We start from the raw sequence: 27,994 nt of genomic DNA on the forward strand, positions 1-27,994 counted from the left end.
ATCTTCATGCATAAAATGTCCATAGAAATTCAGTATTGTCATAAATTACCATGTTCATCAACACAAATGGTTATTTCTGGTACATTTCCATATTCAACTTCAACTTCTTGGTTGGTCAGGTAATCTGGTGAGTGTTTGATGACTATTTTTTGTAATTTCTCATTTAGGCTATTAGGCTACCTATTATGGTATTTCTTCACGTTTTGTTTGCATTTTATAAGTATTTGTAAGTTGTGGCTAGCTTATGTATATGCTAATCATACTGTGGAACTTAATGAAATGTTTTGTAACGACAGCAATGGTCTTGAGTATATTTAACGCGCGTTTGTTTCTTTAATATTACTAAAAAGGTCGTTCGCATTATTATTCGAAAAGGCTTCTATAGTGTGGGGCACATTAGACAAATAAAATCCGCAAACCGTGTTAGTTGAGCGCTGAACGGCTCCTGAGGAGATGAGGATGTTGATGAAGTGGGCGGGAAGCGCGCGGGTGGCGCGAGGCGGAGTTTGTCATGCACGCGCCGTCACCGTGGATATTCGGAATCTCGCGCAGCGTCATCTTGGGTTGGGTTGCGTTTGTTGATCCAGCGAAAAAACTCTCTCGCACGGATATAATGTGGACCTGCAATCAGCTTAGCGGACAGTAGATGATACAAGACGTTCGCGGAATACCGTTATGTTTTATATCGCTTGTATCGTACAGCGGTAGCGAGTCGCTGCGTCGCAAATGGTTCGGTGTGATCAGCGGTCTGCGGTTCTCTAAGTCTGAGCGATTCGTGCAAGAAACTTTACTGTATTTACCGAGTTCATCTCGGGTTCATTCTGCAACAGGTTTCTATAATAAATCAACACTGCAATATTGTCGGACAACATCAGAGGAGACTAATCTAAAATAATGATACGTAAAAGAAGAGGATAATACGTGCTCAATTCACCTGCATATAAAACAGCAACAATAAGAACACTTATTTGGAGACCATTTCTACAATATTAGGATATACAATATCTGGAGGTCAATTTCAATATGATGCCGGTAAGTCGAGATCAAGCTATGTAATACGCTGATGTACAATGATTTTCATCTCCATGCATCAACATTGCTTCTTTGTCATTGAGCAACTCAGTTTCATTAGGTAAATGTCTTTTCTTTTCTTTTTTTTCATCCAAGTTGCATTGATCAGATTCAGATGGATGATAACAAATAAACATTCCCAGGCACCAGTGTTATAATGGTGATAAAGGGGATTCTATTGAATAAAAAGGAGGCAGAGGTAGAATAGCCTGTTTGTCTTGTTTAGATTTCATATCCTGTTATCTAATAATAAACACAGACTGATGCAGAATATTGCGTATCTTTTAATTAATTTCAGTAAGTGTTGAAACAATCTAAAAAAAAAACTGATCAACAAATATAAGGAATGGTTAATTGCAAAAATGATTGAATGTAGACATCTTACTTTCTACTAGAATAGCATCTCTTAGGATTAAATAAGTTTCCATGGAATGTTCATATGCAAATATGACTATTATTATATAAACAAATAATGTTACCAAATAATCAAGATCATTCAGCAAAGCTATGATTTTAAGATGTGTGCACAATATAGGCTAATTTACCTGACAGATCCTTAAGGTTTGACAATGTACTTGGCACAAAGAGTCATTTGATGTTAATGTGCTTATGTTTTGAGATTATAATATATATGTAGTGAAATGAGTTTTTAGGGTGCTAAATCACCTGACATCTCTTTGCTGTCACTACTCTTATGGGTGAGTCACTAAGTGTTGGTGTGTCACGCATTCATACACCAACCATTCACAGTAAAACCATATGATCGTGTCACCTCTATCCTCAACGATCACAAGGGCTATTTGTCATTTTGATCTTTCCATTATAGTGCATTTCTAATGAAGATGCAGTTCTGGGTAAAACTCATTGCTCTATGGGTTCATTTTCAAGAAAGTCCTTAATCTCCACTGGCTTTGTCACCGGATGTTTGCCTTCAATCTGGATGAACCGTCAGTATCCATGGATTTATACCGTTAATGTGAATTATAATCCCTGTGTATAATGGAATGGGACATTATGAGTTTTCATTTAACAGATTTTCAAATGCAAATAATGAAAATAATGACCTGTGGACACAACCTCTTTAGGCGTTTTGATTTTTTTTTTTTGGAATTGTTTCAATGGAAATACACTATTCTGAGACATGTTTTAAGATACTACAACATTTAGTTATATTTTTACACATGTCCTGGTCAGTAGCATTGTTGTGTGTTTGAGGTGGATACAACAGCATGGTATATTTAGCTTGTAAAGATCATAGATGATCATTTCAGTTTGAGTCATGGTCAGTTTTAGATCCTAGATAATCTTAACTTAAGTAAAGCAGCTATTTTGAAGTCGTACACTGTGTTTGAGAGAACCGCAGTGTATATGAGCTTGTTACAAAGCATATTCTTTCAGCAGTCTGAATTATCTGAATTGTGACTGTGTTCTTTGTCCACCCCATAAATCTTTCCGTACCTCAGACGCTGAGTTCATTGTTTTTGCTGTGAATTACTAGCTGCCTTAAGTCTCAAAGGAACAACAATTGTGATAAAAAAAAAAAAAGTAGAAGTGGGATATTCCTCTTAGTGTGACATTTTACTGAAGTAACCTGCATTGTCCTCCTCAGTGCGTTTTGAACTAAAACTGCATTGAGAATATCAAGGCATTGTTTATACTTCCCCTAGAGGAAGTTGATTTGGGTTGCATAGCTTCCCTCTGTTGAAACGCATTGAAGGGTCCTTGTGTGGTCATGCATTTTGTGTCGATTAGAAAAGTACCCAGAGCAGCTATTTTCAAGGCTCTAAATTGATTTGACAGGTGAATAGATGTCTCGGGCCGGGAGCACTTGTGGAATAAGATTAGCTTGTAGTAATTTAATTCCGTATCCCACTTCAGTTCAAAGGCTGTGCATTAGTAGTTATAAATATCGCTGATTGTTGTCGGGCCCTTTCAGCCACCTGAGGCCTCGGTGGGAAACAATGACCAGAATTGCGGCGGCCGGTTGCCACGGCAACTGTTGCCAAGATCACATTCCACACAACAACATTGCTGCTATGCAGAGAAGTGTGTTTGGAAAACTCGGCTCCCAAGGACCAACCGGTAATCAGGCACTCGAAATGTTTTAACTTTGACCTTTAAGATGTTTCTAGCTACAATAAATAGGGTCTGTACTGCTGAACAGAGCACATATGAAGTCCGCTCACCTGTCCTTTAGACTAGCAGAGATCAAACTAAACCAGTTCCTCGTGCGAGTTGACTATATTCTTGAAGCTTCAGCATTTTTATTAAACCACCGTTATTCTCCTGGTGGCCAAAGGGTTTTGGAGGGTTAGTGTGCGTGGGGGTTGGAGTTGTAGTGTATGAACTCAAGACTAATCCTCATATTAGTCGTGCTTTGTGTCAATCCACTGCAGGGGCCATATGGCTGATTCTGGGCCTGTATCCTCACACACACTGCAGGCTGACAGCCTGCTGAATCTGCGGGTTCTGTCCTGTGACTTACAGAAGCACGGAGAAGCTACTTCCTAACAAAGCATGAGAGCCTAAATTAAAGGCACATTATCGTGTAAACCGTGTCCGATCAGAGCATGTATTGATGGATGCTCTTGTGGTGATCAGACTGAATAATTGATGCTCTCTGCGTTCGTTGGATTACCTCTATGTGTTGGCATAGTGGCTTTTCTTCGACTTTGTGGCTGACCGCTTTTCATTCATCCTGTCGAATGTGATTACTGCCCACCCTTGCACAAGGTCCAATAGTCAAGGCAATTAACCTTTACAGTTAATGAAAACCATGCAATACGGGCTGTGCATGTACATTGTATGTTGTAGAACAGACAATCTCATTTATCCAGTTGAACAATGCATCTACTGTTTTCAGCATTTGACAACAGAAAAAATAATGAAGAATGGTTCCTATTATGGATATATGTTGTAAATGCCATTTAATTCTTGAGGTTTTGTGGCTTGGTTAGTTTTAAGATACTTTAGGGTTAATGAGTACAGGCGTTAACCTGAATGTCATTGCGTCAAAGCTACGCACTCAATTGCAAATGCACTGTTGACAAAGATGTGGTTTTGTCATCATGCCTTTTGTTTAATGTTTATTCTTTTGGTGCACGAAATGCGAAGTTGCCCAGGGCTACGCCTTTGACTTTGAATTGCAAGAGAATGACGTCCTTTTTCTTGTCCACTTAAAATGGCCCACTGAACTGGCCTACATACTGTTTGCTTTTTGAAATGTGTAGGGAACACATAAAAGGCGATGCAAAAATAAAATCAGGTCAGTTAGAGAAGTTATGTCAGTATTAACTGGAGATAAGAAAGTACAGAGTGAAAAGTCGGCTGAGAAAACTGACATTGTTGGGTAACTAGCTTAACTAGCTCAACCAACATTCAGCTTAACCTGGCTTTGGCCAGCAAGCCACTAACCAGCGTAAAAAGTCCTGTTGAAACTTAGTGTTTTTATGTGACTGTGGTCCAGATTTGGACCCCATTCACTTTCATTGTATGGCCAAAAAGCTGAATCACTCTTCAAAATGTCATTTTTGTGTTGTATAGTATTGAAGAAATTGAATAAATTAGAGAAATGTTATTTTGGGGTTAACTTTCTCTTTAAACCTTTAAACTAAATTAAGCTTATTACTTAAATTAATCTGTATGGAAAGTCTCCAGGACATTTGGTGAATATTCAATGAGAGTTAATGCTTGTCAGCTGATGGTAAATACCAGTATATTTGACTATTCAAATCCATTACATCACCTGTGGTTACCTGTGGCAACAAAAACAGTGTCTTGTTGCAAAAAAGTGCTATAATACTGTAATCCTAAATCTCTGTTCCATGCCCTAGGACAGCTTCATGTCATTTAAGATTTCTCAGAAATATTACTCTAGGGATCAAGTTTGGGATCACTGCCGCAGGCTGGCCTTCTGGAACTAGGGCTTTTCTATAACAGCAGTGATCTCTCTAGGATTTAATGCCCTATGGAATCAAACGCTGATTCAAAAGCACTTTTCGTCATGCGGACAGACATTTAGACACGTCCTACTTTGACAGGAGGACACAAAGACTGACCACTAGCTGCGTTCCACTACCCTTTAAATTGCACAAATTGAAATTGCGATTTGAAAATACGACCAATGGAAACGCGTCAGTTTCGCGAAACTCCCATACATCGCTAAAAAGTTTTTACGCTCACATGAGGTGTGTTCCACTCCCAAGTATAAGGGACTTTCCTTGCCATTAATGCTTGGATAACATGCCTACGTCTCTGTCGATTAAAAAAAATGGCTAGTGCGGTGGCTACGATATACGTAAACCTACCAACATTCCTTGCCATGATGTTTGTAATGACTTATCGCGAGAGGAAAAAAATATGTTTTAGTCTCATAACATCGGTTATTAACATTTCGCAACAGTTTTTTATCGGCGTTTAGAAAAATATCGTAAAAGTTTTGCGCAAATCTGTAATGAAAACCAGGGTACTGTCTTTGAAATTTGGCAAATAGCCATGTCGGCTATTGGGTATGTCTTGGAAATGGATCAATGTGTTTAATTAATTTTAACTTAACTTGACCATTTTTAGCAATGGCTTCCAGGACAAAATTTACACCACCATTCGATAAAGAATTCTGCTGAATTTCCCTCCGAAAAGGGAAATAATATGTAAGAGGTATGCGGTTTGCAAGTCACCATGAGACAATAAGCTCCTTCCATAATTCAATTAGGATCTTTTAAGAGCTCATCTTATAAACCATAACCCAGAGACAAATTAGGTTTAGTGTTTAGCATGATTCAGACATATGCAATTTACAACATAAGTGCATTAGAGGAAGATATACATTAGAGGGAGATTAATGAAATTCCATTCCCTGCAAACATCCATCTAATAAAAGCTTTCATTGGTCATCCCAAGAGATTCATACAGAATGGTCTGACAGACATATACTCATTCATCTAGCTTAACCAGTAGGGCTACGGTCTACACTCTTAAAAATAAGGGGTTACAAGAGATGGTTCTTGATGCCATACACTTAAAAATTATTGTTTTTATTGGTATTGAAAGTTCCATGAAGAAACTTTAACATCCATGGAACCTTTAGCCTACATTGCACAAAAGATTATCTTAAGTTCTTCTAAATGTTCTTCACACTGTAGAGAAAATGGTTCTTTTAAGAACTGTTCACTGAAAAAAAATGTGTGGAACCAAAAATGGTTCTTCTATCTACTGTATGGCATCACTGTGTAAAAAAAAAAAAAAACTTTTGCAACCTTTATTTTTTTTTTAAGTGCATAGAAGATCCATTTTATGTTCTCCAAATAACCTTAAAGGAATTCTTTTAATAATCTAAAGATCCTTTTTCCACTATTAAGAACCTTTTGTTTAATGGAAAGTTTCCATGAATGTTAAAGGTTTTTCATTGAACCATCAATGCCAATAAAGAACCTTTATTTCTAAGAGAGTAGCAACCGTTTCTTAATCTTTTATCTGTAATTTAGTTGCAGAATTCCATATTTGCCTGATATAGACCGTAATCTTTATGCCGGCACTAAGATTATCTTTTTTCATCCTATTTGATGAATTTTTGAAGCCTTTATTGTCATTCGTGGCCATTTCTGTTGAGGTCCTAATTTTTACTGTCCCTTTTGGATCAACTGGACAGTTTTTAAAAGACTGCTGGATTACAAGCCTAACCACAGATATTCCTGACTGAATCTTGTCAAACATTTATTTACATGCTTGCAGCATAACAGTAGGCGCGGATACAAGTGCTTTAGCAGTCGTGTGCGCATTGGAAAGCCAGATTAGACTTGATGTGTGTAAGTGTGTGTGCGCATTGAAGGAGAGAAAGCCTCTTAAACCCTTTTCGCACAGCTGTGTGTGACGGCAGATGAATGTCACGACGCCGATGTTGCACAGATCAGGAATACTGATAACTGTTTGGACAAGTGTAGCTATTTTAAAAACTGCAGTAAGGAATTTCTTAATGACAGCTGTTTGCGGTGGGTCTGCAACAGCATCCGACTCGCAATCGAGAATTGCGTTCAGGAAAATGCTTGTGGGTGAATTGCAGTGCTGTTTTTGTTAGCTAAACTAAAACTACTTTTTGTTAAGTGAAATAAAGCTGAAATCAAATATAAATACGAAAAACTTAAAGGTATAGCGGAGGATCTTTCCGAATTTTAGATAAGACCCGCCCTCTCCACTTTTTGAAAAGTTTGATTGATTCACCAGAATGATTGACAGTTAGGAGGACCAATATTATAGGTGATCCACCCGGAAGTAAAAAACCCTCCGCTATACCGCTATAAGTTTAGAAATTTAAAGGGATACTTCACCGATTAGAAACCCGGTAGTATTTTCGAATTACCGTGCTTCCCTCCTTCATGTCCCCTTGAGACGAGAGATTTCTGTATTGTGTGTTCTGGAAAAAAACCTCAGATGACGCAAAAATCGTCATTTAGAGTCATCTGAGGCTTTTTTGTCCAGAGGCGAGAGACTACAGCCAGTAGGAGGAGCTTGTTCCGCATGTCTTCAACCCGCCCATCAGGGGTGAGATCTCACGGTAAAACGCTGTCTTTTCAGTTTCGAGTAAACTAGTAGCCTAGTTGTATAATTTCTTCCGATACTGCCCTCTGTAACTGGTAGGCGTGGCTTGGGAGTGGCCTCGTAGGCCAAGTGCATTCTGGGAGTTGTTGTCTTTCATCCACATGAGCCAAAAATACATTTTCTGGCTTTTCTCAGTCTAGAACTTTGAAAATAATACTAGAATAACATACATTGTGAATTAGCTTTTATTTAAAAATATCAGTATTCATTTAAATTTGTAGTTTTTTTTTAACGTATTTTAATTTAGCTTCAATTCGTTTGTATTTCAGTTTGTTAGTTTTAGTAATTTTAGTTGATATTTGAGCTAGTTGTCAAGGCAACATTACTAATTTTCTTTAAGTTTTAAGTTTTTCATCTAAAAATATTTTTTTATTTAACCTTTATTTCAATGAACGAGAACAATCTTTAATAGTTCTAATTTTAGGGTATGTTTACATGACAACGATGTACTAAAAACTAAAAAGTTTTTCCTTTGTGTTTTTTGCGTACAGACGACAATGTTGTCAAAACTATCCCCGTTCACACGGATCCGTGAAAACGACTAAAGCCGCTGTATTATTCATGCCAGGCCAGTAGTTGGCGATGTCACTTTGTAAAGAAACACTAAGCGCATATAGACTGAACATGATCAAGTATCCCAGAGAAGCGTGTAATAAAATATGTGCGTTCAGGAATTCTCACACAGGACTGTTTCCTGTCCCAGTGTTAAGGTTGAAGAGCCACTTCTACCCATCTGGTGTGACAGTAGTACCTCAGCTTCGCTTGCCAAAGCATGTAAACACACACACACACACACACACACACACACACACACACACACACACACATAGTAGCAGAGAACTGCTGAGTGTTTTTGCACTCTATCAGCAGTGATAATAACTCTGCTGCCGATAGTCTGAAAATAAACACACACTTGCAAAATTGTCCTTCAAAAATATGCCTATTCTTTATTGGTAAAGATGTTGAGTTTAGGCTATGTCTTTGTTATTCATTTGTTTTTTTTACGTTTATTTAATAATAAATCTCATTCATTTTGTCATGAATTTATATTAAGGTATAGTATTTTTTTTTATTAATGCTGTTACCCACATTGGCAATAACCTTGTCTTTTTCCTCCTTCGGAATTACAAATCAATTACCTCCTTGCTTTCTGACTAATTATGACCCCATGCTTGTGTTTTATTTCTGGATAAGAACCCTCTTGATGTGACAGCCATCTGTGCCGGCTGCAATTAAAGTGCCAAGACAGAAATACAGCATTTCTTTTGCTGTCAACCATCCATCTTGGCATTTTCACCCACACGCACTGCTGTATTAGAACATTACGTGAGCATCTGGCATATAGTGCAACACGTTCTCACTCCCAATATGACGCCATGGGTTTCTCATTAAAAGCAATGGAGTACCCTGCACGTCAAAAAATGAAGCTAAAGGGCTACCCTTTAAAAGTGACGCTGAGGGGTCCTGGCCAAGCGTCAATATGTAACGAGTTGTGAGAATGTGTTGCATAGTCACATATCTATAATAGGTCTGGATGGTTGAGAGCATTCATAATACATTCGCAATACATTCTAAGTTTTTCAGATCAGTGTTGTTATTATTAAATAAAACTAACACTAAAACGATTTAAAAATATATATATATAATTTATATAGTCTATTGAAATGAAGTTGACATGCCAAAATTACTAAACTTACAATAAATTAAAGATAATCTGAAATATAAAAAAAAAAAAAAAACATTGCAGAAGTACATAAAAAATCACTAAAACTTAAGCTGAACTAAAACATAAATATTAAATGAAACACTTATGAAATTAAAAAATTAGAAATGTTGCCTTGGCAGCTAACTGAAATAAAATAAGTTTGAGTTGAAGTACTAAAATAACTAAAAGTGAAATTAAAATAAATTAAAGGCTAAAAAGAAATTTTACAAAAACAAATCAAATTACTTAAACAAAACTAATTAAAAATTACAATGAAAATATAAAATTAAAAGCAAATTTTTTAATAGTATGTAAATAATATTAAAAACTCTCTGGTGCGCCTCCTTTTTTGCTTCATTGAAATGAATGTAGGATACTGTATATTAGTTAGATAATGTTTTTTTTATTTAATATTTAGTATTTTTAGGGGATTTTGTGGTACTAAATTATATTTATGCAGTAGTTCTAATCCATTTATTCACTTTTTGAGCATAGTTTCCGACTTACTGTCCTAAATCTTAGTAAAGATTTGTCTTTTTAAAGAAGACACTTGGCAGATTATCGCTGAAGTGAGAAAAAAGTGAACTTAAAAAGTTATAGAAGTTTATTGTTATGAAAAATGCACAAAAGTACTAATTTCAACTTTTATATGAAATGTATATTTTTCGAGACATGTTTTACTCTGAAACTGCGAGAAAATCAAAACCATAAATCTAAATGAGAAAAACCATCCAAGAAATGAGCTTTCAGTAAGATTTTGTTTGGGCGCAGTACAAAACTAATGAAATTGAAAATGAATGAAATGGATGAAATTCGTTTACAATTCATTTTCAACGTGGCCAATTTTGACCATGAGGAGTACAAGTTTGCCTTTTTTTCAGGACCATTTAACCTTCAGGAATCATGTTCATGATTTTGTGTTCACACAGCAAGTACCAAAAAACATTCTGATGAAGTTAAAAAAAAAAAAAATGCGGTCAAAAATGACCGATGAGCACTAGAGGGTTAAAATAACACTGCTATAGTTGAGAGTTTTGAAATCTGTTCTGGGTTTTTTAAAACACAAGTACATCGATGGCTTTATAAAGAACTAGAGAATCGAAGTTCACTGACTCTGAGGAACAAAAAAAAATGTTCTTCTGTACAATGTTTTTCCGTCCTCTGTTGTAACGTCCCATGTTGTGTCTTTTTTTGCTGACTCAGATGTTCCTAACGGTGTACCTCAGCAACAGCGACAAGCACTTCACGGAGCTTCCCATCACGCCGGAGACGCTGTGTCGAGATGTGGTGGATATGTGTAAAGAGCCGGGGGAGGTGGACTGCTATTTGGCCGAGATGTGGAGAGGATCTGGTATGTGCTGACTTGCATTTTTGTGGGGGTTTTTTGTGTTTCTTATTGAGCAACTTCATTCCAATAATTGTTTTGATTTGATGTGACTTTAAAGGAGAACTCCGGTCAATTTTAACATTGAGCTCATTTTGTTGTAAATTTGGAGTGGTGTCAATACAGAGAACAACGACAAAAATCGGTGTTGCCTACACCGTGTTATCCTCTTTTTAAAATTTGCACCCTGTTGACTTCAATGGGGCAAGTACTAAACCTGCTTTTAGCCTCTTAACATCCTTGATGTGTCATTACAAGTGCACAGAAAATGTGAGTGATTCCTTCAGAGTGATCACGGGTAAATCTGACTGCAGTAGATGTGAAAGAAATGAATAAAAATGATGTTATTTCAGCCAGCGCACATACCTGTATTTACATCCTGTTTTCGGTCGAAGTCCATAGTAATTGATTGTCAAGTTCACACGCATAGGTTTAGTTACCTATGATCACGCGCGTGAACTCGACAATCGATTACTATGGACTTCGACCGAAAACAGGATGTAAATACTGGTATGTGCGCTGGCTGAAATAACATCATTTTTATTAATATCTTTCACATCTACTGCAGTTTTCACATCTACTGCAGCTCCAAATTTACAAAAAAATGAGCTCAATGTTAAAATTGACCGGAGTTCTCCTTTAAGGTACTGTAGCAATCAAAAAATTACAATTCTGTCATTATTTATCAAGTTTAAAACTTACAGTTAATAGAGCAGCGTGAACATTTCTCAAAATATCTCCTTTTGTGTTTCACGGAAGAAAGAACGTCATGCAGGTTTGAAATGAATTGAAGGTGAATAAATGACAGAAAGTTAGTTTTTTGGGTGAACTATTCCTTTAGCAAAGTCATTACAGAAATAAAACTGATAGAAGTCATCTTGCTGCACCTGTCCATGTGACTGTGGTTTAAATGTGCAGTGATGCATCACTCTAGAATGGATCTTTGCCACCTAATTTACATCACTTCTTAACTATTGGTCGGTTCCTCTCTCAGAGCGTGTGATTGGTGACAGCGAGCGAATTATCGAAGTGCTGCAGCGCTGGGGTCAGCAAAGGGCGGAGGTGCGATTCTTCCTGCGCCATGACCGAGCACCTGGCCACGATACAGGTGAGAGTGAGAAAGGTCAATGCTTTCAGAAGTCACCAAAATCTTTCAGAAAAAGCAATTTTACAAAACTGGTGCCACTTTTGTTCCTCATATACATACGTGCAAAAAAAATATATATGTTTACTAAATGTTAATGTACACATTTCAACTTTTGCCTTTTATCATGAGGATGCATTTTTGGCACCCATGTATTTCATTGTAAATATGATTTCTCTTTTTTTAATATAATAAAATAAAAAATTATAAAATAAAAGTAAAAGCTATCATTTGTTCTTTAATACATAATACATATATATATATATATATATATATATATATATATATATTTTTTTTTTTTTTTTTTTTTTGATGTTTTTAAATGGCATAATGTTTTATTTGGTAACACTTTACTTTAGGGTCCAATTCTCACTATTAACTAGTTGCTTATTAGCTTGCATATTGGCTGTTTATTATTACTTATAAAGCACATATTAATGCCTTATTCTGCATGATCATATTTTACATCCTTAATCTACCCAATACCTAAACTTAAAAAGTACCTTACTAACTATTAATAAGCAATAATTAGGAGTTTATTGAGGCAAAAGTTGTAGTTAATAGTGAGAATTGGACCCTAAACTAAAGTGTGACCATTTATTTAATTATTTAAAAGTTATCTAACAATTTAAGCCATTTATTTAATTGTTTTTTAAAGTTATGCGTCAGCCCTGTTACCATTATATATATATATTTCTCTTTTAAAGTAATGAACCATTCCATAAAAAACATGTGTATATATATATATATATACTGTATATAGTTATAGTTATATATAAATACACTATATATTGTATAGTGTATAGATAGATAGATAGACGTAATTAAATGAACCATTCCATAAATAAATAAAAACTTTATTATAATGTTGTAAAGCTCTACAGACAATTTAAAGTCTCTTTTTTTGTCACTTTATCTTAAATTTGATTGTCTTAAAATGTCAACCCTGTTGTTACCATGATAAATGATAAGGGTATTTTTATAGAAATGTCATATTGTGTTTCATTTTGTCAAATTAAACTGTAACTGTAACCATCATTCCTGTTACCTTTCTGTAAGCATGTCTTACATTTAAAAATGGTCAAATGATTTATTTAGCTTGAAAAAGTGCAGTGCATTTTATACACACTCATACACATTATTATATTTATTATTATTAGAATTTTTTAAAATCTAACTTTTGAAAATATGGATTTACAAAAGGTCCCAATTACCTACTTTTAGTTTCTATGCCTGATTTTGAATACTGAAGACAGTAGCAATGCGAAAGAGGTGGAGAATGTTTGATAGGGTGTATAATTTACTGCATGGCTGGATTATTATCTGTTGGATGGTTGGATGGCCATTTGAATATAGACCGGCTCTTTTTCCATACCAGATCACGGGCACGTTCGATTACATCCTCTCCCGGTCGGCGGTCTGCTGTCAGTGTGGACATGCTGTTGTTGCGGATAGGCGTAAATGTCATTTCCTTTTATAGGAGACTGTGAATAGAGAGGTTGTAAATTTGACATGGTTATGGCTGTGTTGGGGCATGAATAATTTACTGCAGAACAGCTTGTTTTGTGGGCACTGCCTAAGGGTGGGGGGCTTTGGAATAGATCAGAATGGATCTTTATCTTGTGTCCTATAAACATGCACACACAATGGACGATATATATGTTCTGAAACACCAGAGGAGGCACATGTGAGAAAACAAACTAACAAAAAAACAACTTCTGAGAATCTGATTGGTTATCCATTTAATCACAGAAACAATTAAGATAATATTGACATGTACAGCTCATACTGCAGAGTACAGTTTGTGAAGGAACACCTGTGTGAAAGTAATGAACCTGTGTAGTTCAAACACTGACACTCATTGTGTGCGTGTGCGTATGCGTGATGGTGTGTGTGTGTGAGTCATCACTTTCCATCCAAATGCATCCAAGAATTCAGTCACTAACACATATGCCCACACGCATTCACACGCACACATCCAATACACATACATGTCCTGCACGCACACAATTTCTTTCTAATTCTTATTTAATTTTTACCACTCCCACATAATTAAACACATAAATAGCACATAATTCATGTGGCAAGCACCACAAACTATAAATAAATTGTTTTTATTTGGTACTTTTATGTAAGTTAAGTAATTTGTAAGCAAGTTAAATTATTTTATATTATAATAATGTTTTTTTTTTGCATGTTATTTTTAACTCATAAATACCCTTTGTCGTCTATTTATTTATTTATTTATTATATTTTTTTATTTATATATGAATATTTTTTTATTGTTTTTATGTGGTATTTATATTTAAGTTTTGGTACCACTGAATTTTTCTTTTTATTATTATATTATATTACATTTTTGTAATAATTTTTTGTCAGTTATTTTGCATGTTATTTTTTAGCAAAAATTTTAAAACATATATATAACATACAGTATAAAACACATTTTTTGGTTGGTTGTTTTGCATGTTATTTTTAACTCATGAATTCCTTTTATCGCAATTTCTAGTAGTTTGTTTACACGGCGTGTTTGAAGTGAATCCTCCCTGTTCCCCTGAGAAGTTTAAGCATCCCAGTCATGTGAAACCATGTGTGAGGTTTCAGATTTCTCTGAGTGACTTTGGCCTTCTTCGCCGGACAAAGACCGGCTGTTACACAACAATGCGAGTGATATCGGCTCTGTACGCCTGGCTTTACCTCACAAAGAGTTCCTTATTTTCCTGTCGAGCATAATTATGTCAATTACACGCAGTTTGACTCGTATCCGTGGTGTTTGTGGTTTGTTTTCACACAGAATTGAGGTAAAACCCTATGCTTGTGTAATCAGTAAGCCCTGATTAGGACCCCTGTGGTGTCAGACTGTGACCAAGAGCATTATTTGGGCATTGTTTCACTCCTAGACTGTTTTATCCAGTAACCCACATAAGCGGCGCTAGCAGTGCCAGTGTTGATGTTATGTAAGTGGAACCCTGGCACAGGCAGTCATATGCAGGATAATTGAGCACTAGTTGTTTTCCCCAGCCAAACAGTCATTATGTAATGAGGTTCACCCAAGCACAGCCACTTTCTTTCAGGCTAAATCCATTATTCCTGACCTTTATTGTTAGTGTGTTCAAATGCTAGTTTGCTAAATGCTAACTGTTGAGCTTTGAGTCAAAGTCTTAACATACCCTCCTCCTCAACAAGCTGCATGATTTGAGGTATCATTTATGTTCTTTGCAAAAACGGTTCTTGACTAGTTATCCGGTAAAGCTTAATATACATCCTTAACCCTAAGTATGAGCAATAACTGCTAACATGCTGCTAACACTGCTAACTCTCTCTGTCTACAGGTCTCAGAGCTCAAGAGTCTCTTGCCAAGAGAAATGCAGGGAAGGGGACAATGGACAGACACATGGAAAATGGAGTGAGTATGAATTCCCTTAAAGATTTGTTAATCTGCTAAACTCCGCCCCCCTTGGTTACGGTTGCTAACTCAGGCATAAATTAGAAACTTTCAGTAAAATGTGCACATATACTGGTAAAGATTAAATAGATAATGTTCTTAAATGGGCTGTAATGAATTATGACATTGCAAAGCATTTTTATAATTTAGAGAATTTGTTTAATTAAGCCTTAAACGTGATTAAAAACTGAGGAGACTGTTAATCAGACTTTGGGAATGAGGGACCACTCATAGTTTAATCCCCCGTACTCAAGATACATTTAAAGATTTCGAAAAGCAAACCACATATAACATGTATAATTGCATATATCGTATACGTGACCTGACAACAAAGTTTTACCATATTAAATTCCTTTAAAACAACCTTTAAAATTAGGAATGCACGATATATCGGCCACCATATCGGTATCGGCCGATATGTTAATTTTTGATGTTATTGTTATCGCCCCGATAAGAAAATTTGGCCGATATATAAAAGCGATAAATAATGGATTTCCTTTAGCTGAGACACTTCAAATGCGCACTGTTCGCCATGATTGAATTGCTTGAAATATGATTGGAATCACTTCAGAAAAGGAAAATACAGTAAAGTCTGTCATATAGGCTACATAAAATTATATATTAAAATATTATTATAATTGTGTGCTTGGGGCACGGATTTTAATGGTGAGACTTTTGTTTTTGTAATCAGGCTCTCAAAAATTATATAAAAATTTGGCTTCAGATTTATCGGCCAATAAATCGGTTATCGGCTTTCAAATATAAATAGTTATCGGTTATCGGTATCGGCCAAAATGTTCATATCCATGCATCCCTATTTAGAATGTTTCAAATAAAGCTGTCCTATATAAAATAGCAAAATCTGATATTGTTTTAGATGGCGGCCCCTCATATGGACATCACCCTCAGCGAGTTGCAAGAGATGGCGTCACGGCAACAACAACAGATCAACGCACAACAACAGCTCCTGGCCACAAAGGTAGCCCACTGCGCCATTGGCAAAAATTACTAGTCAGTGTTTTTTTTACAACTTAAAGGGACACTTCGTGCAAAAATTAAAGTAATTTACTCATTCCAAACCTGTATGACTTTCTGTCTTCCATCAAACACAAAAATAGATATTTAGCAGAATGTCCAAGCTGCTCTTTTCCATACATTGTAAATGAATGGAGACCAAGGCTGTATGGAAAAGAACACCATCTTCTGACCGTGTCATACATGAAATGGTGTCACAAGTTGAGCATTTGAATAAAACGACTGCATAGTATCATACAGTGAACGCAGTTATCATCATATTTGTCATGTTCTCCATATCAGAACTGTTTATTATCAGCATGATTGAAAACAGGAGGCACATAGTTCTGAAACTTAATGATGTCTGAAAATGAGTTTCGCTGAGATTGTGACCTGACGCCTCCTCACAGGAACAGCGACTGCGATTCCTGAAGCTGCAGGACCAGCGGCAGCAGCAACAGCAGGCATCCGAGCAGGAGAAACTGCGAATGCTGCGGGAGAACGCAGAGAACCAGGAGGCCAAACTGCGCAGGGTTCGAGCTCTGAAAGGACAAGTGGAACAGAAACGCATCAGCAATAGTAAACTAGGTCAGAACCAGTAAACTCGTTAGAGAAAGTAGGTTAGAAACGCTGAAACTGCATGCACTGTAACATTGACCTTCTTTGAAGGATATTGGTTCAAGGTGAAATTCGAGGGAGAGTGTTTGGGATGCCAGTTTAAAAATAGTCTTTATTTTTGCTGTTTTGTTTGGTGCAGTGGTGTAGAAATGATCTGTTTTCTCAAATAAAGCAATTCATTTTACTAAAACAATTATCACTAAAGAAAATTATAGATTATTATTAGTGCTGTCAAATCGATTAATCGCTTCTAAGTCTGCGAGTATGTGTATATATATATAACGTGTTTTGGAGAAAATAATATATATGTATATCACAATAAACGTGATTTTTTTTTTTTTTCCCACTTTCAATTCTTTTACTTAAATGAAAGGTTAGATTTTTGCTATTTTTTTTAATGAAAGATGCAGATTTATTTTTACATTCATTCTGACCACAGTGTGTGTGTGTGTGTGTGTGTGTGTGTGTGTGTGTGTGTGCATTTTTAATATATACATATATATATATATATATATATATATATATATATATATATATACACACACTATATATATATACTTTTATGTATTTTATGAAATTATTATTTATATATTTTTTTTTGTATAAATTATTAAAAATAGTCAAATCCAAGCCAATTGGTTTTGATCAGCTAATTAGGTTTTCTACTGAATAGTTCAGATTTACTTTAATTATAATCTATATTGAGGTGTCTAATTTGAAAGCTAGACATTTATCCATATTTTTAATTTAAAAAGTTTTTAAAAAAAAATGACTTTTTCCAAAATCATTTAACGAAGATGAAGATGTTGTGGATCATTTGCCCACTAATGGAAAAGTTCATTCTGCTGTTTCTGTATATAAAACTGCCATTAGCGGCTAAATTAATCAACAGAGACAACAACAAATGTTCTTGCTTATGGGAATGAGAAGTTAATTAACAAGTGAACTAAAAACCTCCATTTTCGCCCTCTGTAGTGGAGGAAATCGAGCAGATGAACGGCCTGTTCCAGCAGAAGCAGCGGGAGCTGGTGATGGCCGTCAGCAGGGTGGAGGAGTTGGGTCGACAATTGGACATGTTACGTGGCGGCAAAATGGACGTCCCACACGAGGCTGGATCGAGCTCCAGTGGGGAACTAGAGCGACTGTACAAAGAGCTTCAGGTAGCTTTTTTCTTCTTGGCCTACAGCTTGCTATAACACAATCTTGCTATTCACACATGCAGTGGTATTTGGACACACTTAAAATATTACTTTATAACAAAATATCAAGCCAAGTGGCATTTATGTGAAAGAAATATAGCAGGAATAACTTTTCAGGCTTTAAATTTGGTTTTTAAATTGAGAAAAAAGTGAATAGTCTCGCACACAAAATTCAACAGTCCCTCTTTTGTTCTGGGATTTTCTCCTTTCAACAGCTGAGGAATAAATTGAATCAGGAGCAAAGTGCCAAACTCCAGCAGCAGAGAGAGAATCTAAACAAGAAGAACGGAGAAATGGCCACCATGGACAAAAGAGTGGCTGAACTGAGAGAGAGGCTCTGGAAGAAAAAAGCTGCTCTCCAACAGAAAGAGAACTTGCCTGTGAGCACCTCTACATCTTTCACATCTCTTCTTCTTTTTTGGACACAAATTTAGTTACTAATACTTCCCCTCATTCTGTCTCTTCCTCTTCCAGCAGCCACCTGAAGGGCAGAGCTCTCAGCCCATCGGCCCGGCCCGGGTCGCTGCTGTTGGGCCGTACATCCAGACCTCTCCGGCTCCTCCAGTTCCTCCCAGGCAGGAGATTCTGGTGAAGCCTGCTTATCCCGACGGCACAGCCACTCTTCCCAAACCCCTCCCCAAACCGACCACAGGTACGTGTATATATCTGTATATACCATCATCATACCTCTCCCTCTCTGACTAATAACCCCTGATTCATCTTTTCCTAATTTTATTTCCAGGTATTGGCTTCTTGACAAGTAAGATCTCCAAGGTGTCAGATTTGTTTTCCAACACAGAAACCAACAGCAGCACCCATGGCCATTCCTCCACCCTTCCCCGTATGACCAGCCACGGATCCCAGGAAAAAGGTGCAGTAGACCTCTCTCTCCAACCTTTCAAAACTTGCATTCAGACTCAAGCCATTGGTTGAGCCAGAAGTTGACATGTCAGACCAATGTTTTGATAGCGCCACAGTGTTTACACTCTTCAGGAAGTCAACCACTAATGGTCTCTCTGTTAAACTGGGATAAGCAAAAGTATTTACAGTAACATCCACTACACACTTTATATAGTGCAAACCCACAGACAATGTGTTACTCCAGTGAGAAATCCTAATGTTTAAATTTCAAAAGACGATTAAGCTGTTTTCTTAAATGTCTGTTTGTAGATCCTGAGGCAGATTTGAGACCGCCGCCATTGCCCTTACGCAAGAACCAGAGTAGTGAGGACCTCTTGAGGGATGCCCAGGTATTGCATGAATTTAACAGGTTTCAGAGATTTCCAATAAATGAATGCCAATGTATGTATAGCTATTATGTACTAAATAAACACTAATACCTCTTCAATCCTAGTCTGCAGGCAGAATGTTTGGGAAGGTTCCACCTCCTGTTCCCAGCAAGCCCAAACCTTCTCTACCAGGCCAGTCCACCTTCAGTAAACCTCCTTACAGCACGGGCACCTTCCCTGGCAAAGCCAGATCAGCCAATCAGAAACCCCCGATGCCCCTTCCATCCCACAACAACACTTTACCCCTACCCCTGCCCCCTAAACCGGACACCTTACCTGCTGCCACAGTACGTCCTTTCACAACAGATACTTCCGCTGGGAAAGAGACGTCCACCCCCACCACACTCCACAAGCCCCAGACGGTGGCAGCAAGCTCCATCTACTCCATGTACACCCAGCAGAACACTCTTGGGAAGGGTTACCAAGGGCAAAGTACACTGACCCGTTCACAGCCTCGATGTGAGTACCGTCACCACATCCAAACTAATTTAGAGGTATCTTATGATTGAATTTGATAAGTATCTATTTCAGAAGATGTAATGTTACACTGGACTTGCTGCCAAATCAACAAAAACACACAGAATTAACTTTGAAGTAGACATTGAGTAACTTAATCTAGTATTAAAGGAATGATTCACCCAAAACCAACAATTCTGCCATAATTTACTCATCATCATAAACACTCGTTTAGTTGTCAAACTGTTGTCTGAGATTTGAGAGGAAAGCACACAATTTGTTTGGAAATGCTTATGTATTTCATAGAAAGTCTAAAAACAGGATTTTTTTAGCTTAAAATAAACATATTTCTTAGTCGTGATCCAAACATTACATCTGAGCATTTTGGTCTTTATTCATTCATTCTTTATTTTACCTGGTTAAAAACCCATTACAAGAGTGACCTGGCCAAGGTAGCAGCTACAATAACATAGACGTACAAATACACATCAAAACACAAAAACACAACAGCAATTTACCAAAAGATAAAACACATAATCAGTTAAAAGTAACTTAAACTCGTTTAGTGATGGAAGCATAGTCAGCTTTAAGATGTTTTGTAAATTATTCCAAGCAGACGAAACATTATATTTAAAGCCTAGCTCCGTTCGAACCTGAGGAACTTTAAGATATAACAAATAATTTGAACTTAGATTGTAGCAAATATTTGTTTTATAAACTCAGAGAGACAAATAAGATGGAATTAGACCACAAATAGACTTAAAACCAAGATTCATAAGCGTCAAAAGCTTTCTTTAGTTAAGTTTAAAGTTCTTCAAGGCAGAAACAAATGAAGAAAATAGGGATTTATTACAGCCTCTGATTTAGATGTAGTATTTAAGCCAAGCTGCTTAATTATTACAACAGGAAGTCTGCTGGACTTATTTTTGACCAAATTTCACTTATATATTGGGGAAATTCATAAAAAGCATTTTGTGCCCTTAAATGACACCGCAGAAAGTTGACACTCCATTGTTCTGCTACACTTTATTCCTTAAATATTTACAAGTGTTGATGTTTATTCACTTTTTAGCAGACATCAGATTGAGTATTTAGCACAAAAGTGTCATTTGCAACAACAATCTTAACAGCTGTACATATTATTCTGCTTACACATTAGCAAGGTTATGTGTGTACATTGTGATGTGTGCTTTTAGGGTGTACCAAAATTGAACATATGAGAATGTAAGTAGAGCTTAATCCAGAGTGAGTAGGGCTCATTGTGATGCTCACTTTTCACAAAGAGAGTGAAAGTACTCATTCATTTTGTTACATAACTTTGTAGTCATTTGGTTCCAGCTTTGGTTTGCATATCTTTAAAAAGTAGGAGCATGTAGGCAAATTGCTCTATCTGCAAAGGTACACTTTGTGGCTCAGGCACGGAAACAAATGTTAAATAAGGATATAGTCATAAAATATAATGCATTATCATTTGTATATATACTAAATATACTCAGTACCCTTGGACTGGTTAGATTCAAGCTAAGTAATGTACCTCATGTTCTTATATTAGTGGTCGCTCAGGAATATAAATAACAATTAGTACCTGATCTTCACTTCTTTCCTCTCACAGTATACGGTAAACCAGTCATCCCATCCAGTGGGGGGCAGCAGTCCCTTATTCAGGACAGCAGTCATCTTGAGAAAACTGGAGGTCTAGATGGTGACCAAGTGGACCAGGGCAACAACATGGCCCCTGTATCTTCCTCTGTGGAGGGCCAGGAGGTAGAACGTGCTCCCCGGCCCCTCAGCCCAACCAAACTTCTCCCTTTCCTCTCAAATTCCCATCGGCTCCAGAGCGACGTGGACTTGGAGGCCCTAAGGAAGAGACTGCACCATGCGCCCAGGCCTCTTAAAAAGCGTGGCTCTATAACAGAATCCGAGGGGCCCGGCGGACCCAACATCCAGAAGCTCCTCTACCAGAAGACCACGTTGGCAGCCATGGAGACCGCGATCACCCCAGCTGGCTTCTTTCAGGCTGAAGGCGATGATGGATGCAGGTCGGTAGCTGACGAGGGCACTAGACCCCAGGAGGGACACCATGATAATACGATACCTGAGTGTGAAAGAGAGGAGGAGGAGCTGATGCCTCCACCGCTTCCATCTCGATCGCCTATCCTGGATGACAACACCATTTCTAGCACTGGACCGAAGGAACCCCAGCTGAAGGAAGAACAGGAAGTCTATGGCCCGGCTGCTCCAGAGCCTTATGTTGAGGAGTATCCACCTTACCCTCCACCTCCATATCCCAGCATGACAGAGCAGGAGGGGCCAGGGGAGGACAGTGTTAATATGAAGGCTCCAGAGGTCACAGGACAGGTCACGCTACCACCGGTAGGTACTACTATATTCCCTAAAGGCACAACCATGTCTTTATTGGACTGAAGGGATGTTCACACTGACAGCGAATTGCAGCGACCCAAGTGGCCCAAAGTTGTCGAGTTGTCGATGAGTGACTGATGTGACAAAGTTAAGCTGTAAAAAATTTTTCAGTTAAAGGAATAGTTCACCCAAGAATTATCCCATAAATTACTCACCCTCAAGCCATCCCAGGTGTATATCTATTCTTCTTTCAGCTCAACACAATCAGAGTTATATTTAAAAAAAAATCCTGTCTCTTCCAAGCTTTATAATGGCATTGAATAGCGGTCGAGTTTTTGAAGCTGCAAAAAGAGCATCCATCCATCATAAAAGTAATCCATACGACTCCAGTGGGTTAATAAATGACTTCTGAAGTGAAGCGATGGGTTTTTGTAAAAAAAAATCCATATTTAAAACTTTATAAACTAAAATCACTGTTTTTTTGCTGTCAGTGTGAACCTTAACAGGCATGTTTATACCAATCAGGAAACTTTAATTGATTTAGGCGTTATGACAAAGTCCCCTTAAGACAAGTCATTTCACTCGGCGGCCATCTTTGAAACGCCTCTCGGGCATGCAAGTGCAGCTCCTATCTCTTTGAATGGGAAAACATCAAATTCTCCAAAACTGTTTGCCAAGCTTTCGATTAAATTTCATATTTGAAATCACCAATGAAGTCTGACAATAACTGTCTCATAAATTTTGTTTTTAAACGCTCAAATCATAACAGAAAGCGACATTTTTCAGGCTGGATCACGCTCATGCGCATTGGAAGCGCGTGTCTGACAGCTTCTAATGACAGCTGCAGTGACGCGATGACTTTACTAATCGGTGATTGGCTCTTATTTAGAAGGCGGGACTTATTCCGCCATATAGAGCAATGCACTTTTCCCCATTCGAAACAATACGAGTGACAATACGTCTTGTGTTATTCAATAGTCTTTGGTTATGATCTGTGAACATACAGCTATAAAACTAAAACATCTATGTCTTGATCAGTGTTTTCTAGCTCTGATCCTGGAGTTTGCCCAACGCTGCACATTTTGTATGTCTTTCTAATCAAACGCACTTAATTCAACTCATCATTTCGATAGTAAAGACTCCAAGACCTCAAATGGGTGTGTAAGATAAGGTAGACATCCTAAATTTGTACTGTTGGGACTACCCCAGCAGCAGGGTCGGTCTTGATGGATGGCTCAAAATTGAATATCTTTTTTGCTGTGCTAAGGTGTGAAAGCATTTCAGCGTAGTCAGGTACTGACTCAACACTGAGCAACCCATTACAGTCGAATGCTCTGCACAAAAGGGCTCGGAGTGTGTAGGTAGTCTTAGGCGAGAAATGGGATACACCACAGAAGGTGTATCATGGCCACAAAATGGGACGCCTGCTGATTCATAAAATCAGGACACCCAATGGTCTCTTGGGCATGAAGTGCACAAGACCATAGGCTGTCCAATTTGTCATTTTATGAATCAATAAGCTGTTACGTCTCCAAAATGTAGACTCTGGGGAAAAAAAACTTAAAGGACGAGGATATTTGGGATAGGTTCCTCGTCTTATAGAAAACTCTCTAGCTGTTTAGCCTACAGATTTGAGTATGGCCACAGATAGAAAGAGGGAGAGACAGAGAGAGGGTGAAGACAAGTCAGGTCAGTAGATTCCATTCAAACCATCAATTCTGCGCTGTTGCTTAGCAACTATCCACACTAAGATTCCGAGCACTCCGCCGCAGATCTCATTAAACATTTAAATGGAGCAGAAGTGGCAACCAGTGACCCTCAATTGGCTTTTAATATGCGGAATGAAAGAGTGGTTCATGTCTGGGTAACTTTACCATTTAATTTATGTAGAAATGCATAAATTATACAATATATACAGAATTTCCTTCTAGTATAGACATTATGTGTCAGAGAAACAACATTTTTAGAATATTGTCTTTGAACTTGGTTATAGCGGTAGCTCAGTATTTTTCTATGGCATCACTGTCGAAAAGTAATTAGCTGGTGGTAAAGTGGGTTTACTTAAAGGAGAACTCCGGTCAAATTTAACATTGAGCTCATTTTTTTGTAAATTTGGAGTGCTGTCAATACAGAGAACGACGACAAAAATCGGTGTTGCCTACACCGTGTTATCCTCTTTTTAAAATTTGCACCCTGTTGACTTCAATGGAGCAAGTTTTAAACCTGCTTTTAGCCTCTTAACATCCTTGATGTGTCATTACAAGTGCACAGCTAATGTGAGTGATTCCTTCAGAGTGAACGCGGGTGAATCTGACTGCAGTAGATGTGAAAGATATGAATAAAAATGATGTTATTTCAGCCAGTGCTCATACCTGTATTTACATCCTGTTTTCGGTCGAAGTCCACAGTAATCGATTGTCGAGTTCACACGCATAGGTTTAGTTACCTATGATCACGCGCGTGAACTTGACAATCGATTACTGTGGACTTCGACCGAAAACAGGATGTAAATACAGGTATGTGCGCTGGCTGAAATAACATCATTTTTATTCATATCTTTCACATCTACTGCAGTCAGATTCACTCGTGATGATCACTCTGAAGGAATCACTCACATTAGCTGTGCACTTGTAATGACACATCAAGGATGTTAAGAGGCTAAAAGCAGGTTTAAAACTTGCCCCATTAAAGTCAACAGGGTGCAAATTTTAAAAAGAGGATAACATGGTGTAGGCAACACCGATTTTTGTCGTTGTTCTCTGTATTGACAGCACTCCAAATTAACAAAAAAATGAGCTCAATGTTAAAATTGACCGGAGTTCTCCTTTAATGCTCTTGATAACTTTCGTTAACTTTACAATGTGATGTTTGAAGCGGAACAATGTCAAAAGACTGGAACGAGCAATTCATTCTTAAATCCGTAAGATCTTACCTTCATGCTGTGGAATTACAAACCAGAAGACAACATAACAAGCGCAGCGCTGAAAGGGGCGGGGCTACAGAAGGTCTATATAACCAAATATCCATCCATCCATCCATCCATCCCCTCTTGTGTTTCTCAGGGTAAAAGAACAAATCTGCGTAAGACCGGCTCAGAGCGCATCAACCACGGGATGCGCGTGCGCTTTAACCCCCTGGCCCTCCTGCTGGACTCCTCTTTAGAGGGCGAGTACGACCTCGTCCAGAGGATCATATATGAGGTGAGGAATAGGTCATGATCAATTGCATACTTGGTCCACTAGTAAGTAATATAACAATTAGATATATATGTATTGCAGGTTAGCATTTCAAGTGTATGTCTGTATGTCATATCCAGGTGGACGACCCCAGTTTGCCCAATGACGAGGGCATCACTGCTCTGCACAATTCCGTGTGCGCTGGACACACAGAAATCGTAAAGTTCCTGGTGCAGTTTGGAGTGAACGCGAATGCCGCGGACAGCGATGGATGGTGCGTGGAAAACATTTATAAGCACAGGATAATTCTGCCCAGAGTTTTAATGCATCTAATCGAATCATCTTTCTTTCTGTTAGGACTCCGCTGCACTGCGCTGCTTCTTGTAATAACGTGCAAGTGTGTAAGTTCTTGGTGGAATCGGGAGCTGCCGTATACGCCACGACCTACAGCGACATGCAGACGGCGGCAGACAAGTGCGAGGAGATGGAAGAAGGATACGCCCAATGCTCTCAGTTTCTCTATGGTGAGAAACCAGTCCTCCCATTATGAAACAGAATGAAAAATAGGACTTTTTGTAGCTCAACTGGTGGAGTATCACAATAAATCTGTAGCACTGAGGTGTTTTTCCACAGGTGTACAGGAGAAGATGGGCATCATGAACAGGGGTGTAGTTTATGCCCTGTGGGACTATGATGCTGAGGGCCCAGATGAGTTGTCCTTTAATGAAGGAGATTGCCTGACCGTCCTACGAAGAGAGGACAGTGAAGAAACAGAGTGGTGGTGGGCAAGATGTGCCGACAATGAGGGCTACATACCTCGCAATCTTCTCGGGGTAAGGAAATGCCGATTGCACTTTATTTTTGCAGTAGGTGCACTTACGTGTACTTACCTAAAAGTACCGGGTAATATAAGGTAACTCCATGGGTTAAGGTTAGGTTTAAAGTCCCCCTGTGGTGACAATCAAGCTTTTAACGTTGTTCGTATGACTATGTGGTGTTTTTAATATGCTTTAAGACAAACCATGTTGCGGAGTATTTTCTCCTTAAAACTGCAGTGAAAGTCTCAAAAACCGGGTTTAAAATCGCTTGTGTTTCTGACGTCACCAACTACTTTGTAAGCAATCACATCAATGTGTGATCGTCTCTCTGAGCTGGTGTGAGTGAGTGGAGGCGGGGCTAATTTGCATATTCATAGAACCGCATATACTAAATGAGGCAAGGGTGTAGAGTTACATTCAAGCAATTTTAATGGTTGAAGAAATTTTTTTCAAGAAATAAACGTTTGCGAATGACATTTTGGTGATCAAAGATACGTTTTAAGGGATAAAATGAATGACAACTGGGGGACTTTAAGGGGAGGTTCAGGTTTAGAACCTAGTTATTACCCAGTTATTGTAATTACTATAATAAGTACATAGTATGTACATGGGGAGCAGGACTGTAAACTTAAGTGCTACTGAAATGCCTTTATTTCTTGCATTTGCATACATCTGGGTCAATGATATGAAGCTCATTTGAAAAACTTGTCTGCCAAATCCTCACACCACAGTTAGTAGGGTGTACCAAACATGCAGGAAGTAATTTTGTGTAAATTATGATTGTATAAGGAATATTTCAGCACTTTTTTTTAACTTGATAGTTACACTACTTGACACTTTGAAGGGTCATTAAATGGTATGTCTTTCAAAAAGTATAAATACCCATACAAATACAAAGAGTACATTTCTACGAACTTGACACATTCTGAACTAGATTTTTTTAAAGCTTTCTGCTTATCTCGGACATCCTTTTTTTTTTTTATGATTGATACATTGCTGATATTTGTTTTTCCTCTGTAGCTGTACCCCAGAATCAAGCCCAGACAGAGGAGCCTTGCGTAAAAATGTCCAAATCAGCACTGACGTGCCTGACGTTTCCAGAGAGGCATCATTTCAACAGTCGCTTAGTTCTGCAGAGCAAGTTTCGAAGATGAACGCATCACATTTACATTGTGAAAAGATATGAATAGTGTCATGTTGGTATGTTATACATGTTTGTAAGGTTAAAAGCTTTGGTAGAACAGGTAGACTTAGATGCACATTTCAAGCATGTATAGTTAAGTGAAGGAAGAATGAAGAATGTATGAATGGTACAGATGCATTAATAGTCATCTGAGTATTATATCACATATGAAGGATGTCAGATTTAGTGGTAATTTTCCATCTGAAATTTTCTGTATTCACAAATGCTGATTTGTTTCACAAAGTGCAAAACAAAAAGCATTCATCTTTTGAAGGTAACAAAAAGATTTTATATAATATTTTTTTTCTTTTTTATTTTATTCATAACGCCATGTTGCGTAAACCACTTATGGTGCTTGCTGCTACGCTACAACAGTGTGTTCTGTGAACAATTAACAATTTATTGCGCAAAGACAGCTTTCATTTATCATAATAAAACTTGTCAAAACTTTTGACTTGCTGTTTTTATTTGGTCTTTTTCCCCACTTGGTTTCTAAAGGAATGTTTTATTCACAATTGATTTAAAATCATCTATATT

At 37.7% G+C, this 27,994-nt stretch overlaps 1 protein-coding gene across 1 annotated transcript; it reads left to right on the forward strand.

Moving 5' to 3' along the window:
- Positions 1 to 541: 541 nt before the first annotated feature.
- On the forward strand, positions 542 to 27,910 carry tp53bp2b (tumor protein p53 binding protein, 2b). Its single transcript, XM_081383711.1, has 18 exons — positions 542 to 1,032; positions 10,574 to 10,721; positions 11,749 to 11,862; positions 15,231 to 15,304; positions 16,221 to 16,322; positions 16,768 to 16,945; positions 17,951 to 18,135; positions 18,390 to 18,554; positions 18,649 to 18,826; positions 18,917 to 19,045; positions 19,345 to 19,424; positions 19,529 to 19,922; positions 21,532 to 22,292; positions 25,343 to 25,480; positions 25,597 to 25,730; positions 25,814 to 25,980; positions 26,090 to 26,289; positions 27,295 to 27,910. The coding sequence occupies exons 1-18, from the start codon at positions 1,024 to 1,026 to the stop codon at positions 27,334 to 27,336; spliced, it is 3,198 nt and encodes a 1,065-aa protein (XP_081239837.1). The 5' UTR covers positions 542 to 1,023; the 3' UTR covers positions 27,337 to 27,910.
- Positions 27,911 to 27,994: the final 84 nt, after the last annotated feature.

The sequence above is a fragment of the Scardinius erythrophthalmus genome (assembly GCF_964197995.2).
Source record: "Scardinius erythrophthalmus genome assembly, chromosome: 14".
NCBI lineage: Eukaryota > Metazoa > Chordata > Actinopteri > Cypriniformes > Leuciscidae > Scardinius > Scardinius erythrophthalmus.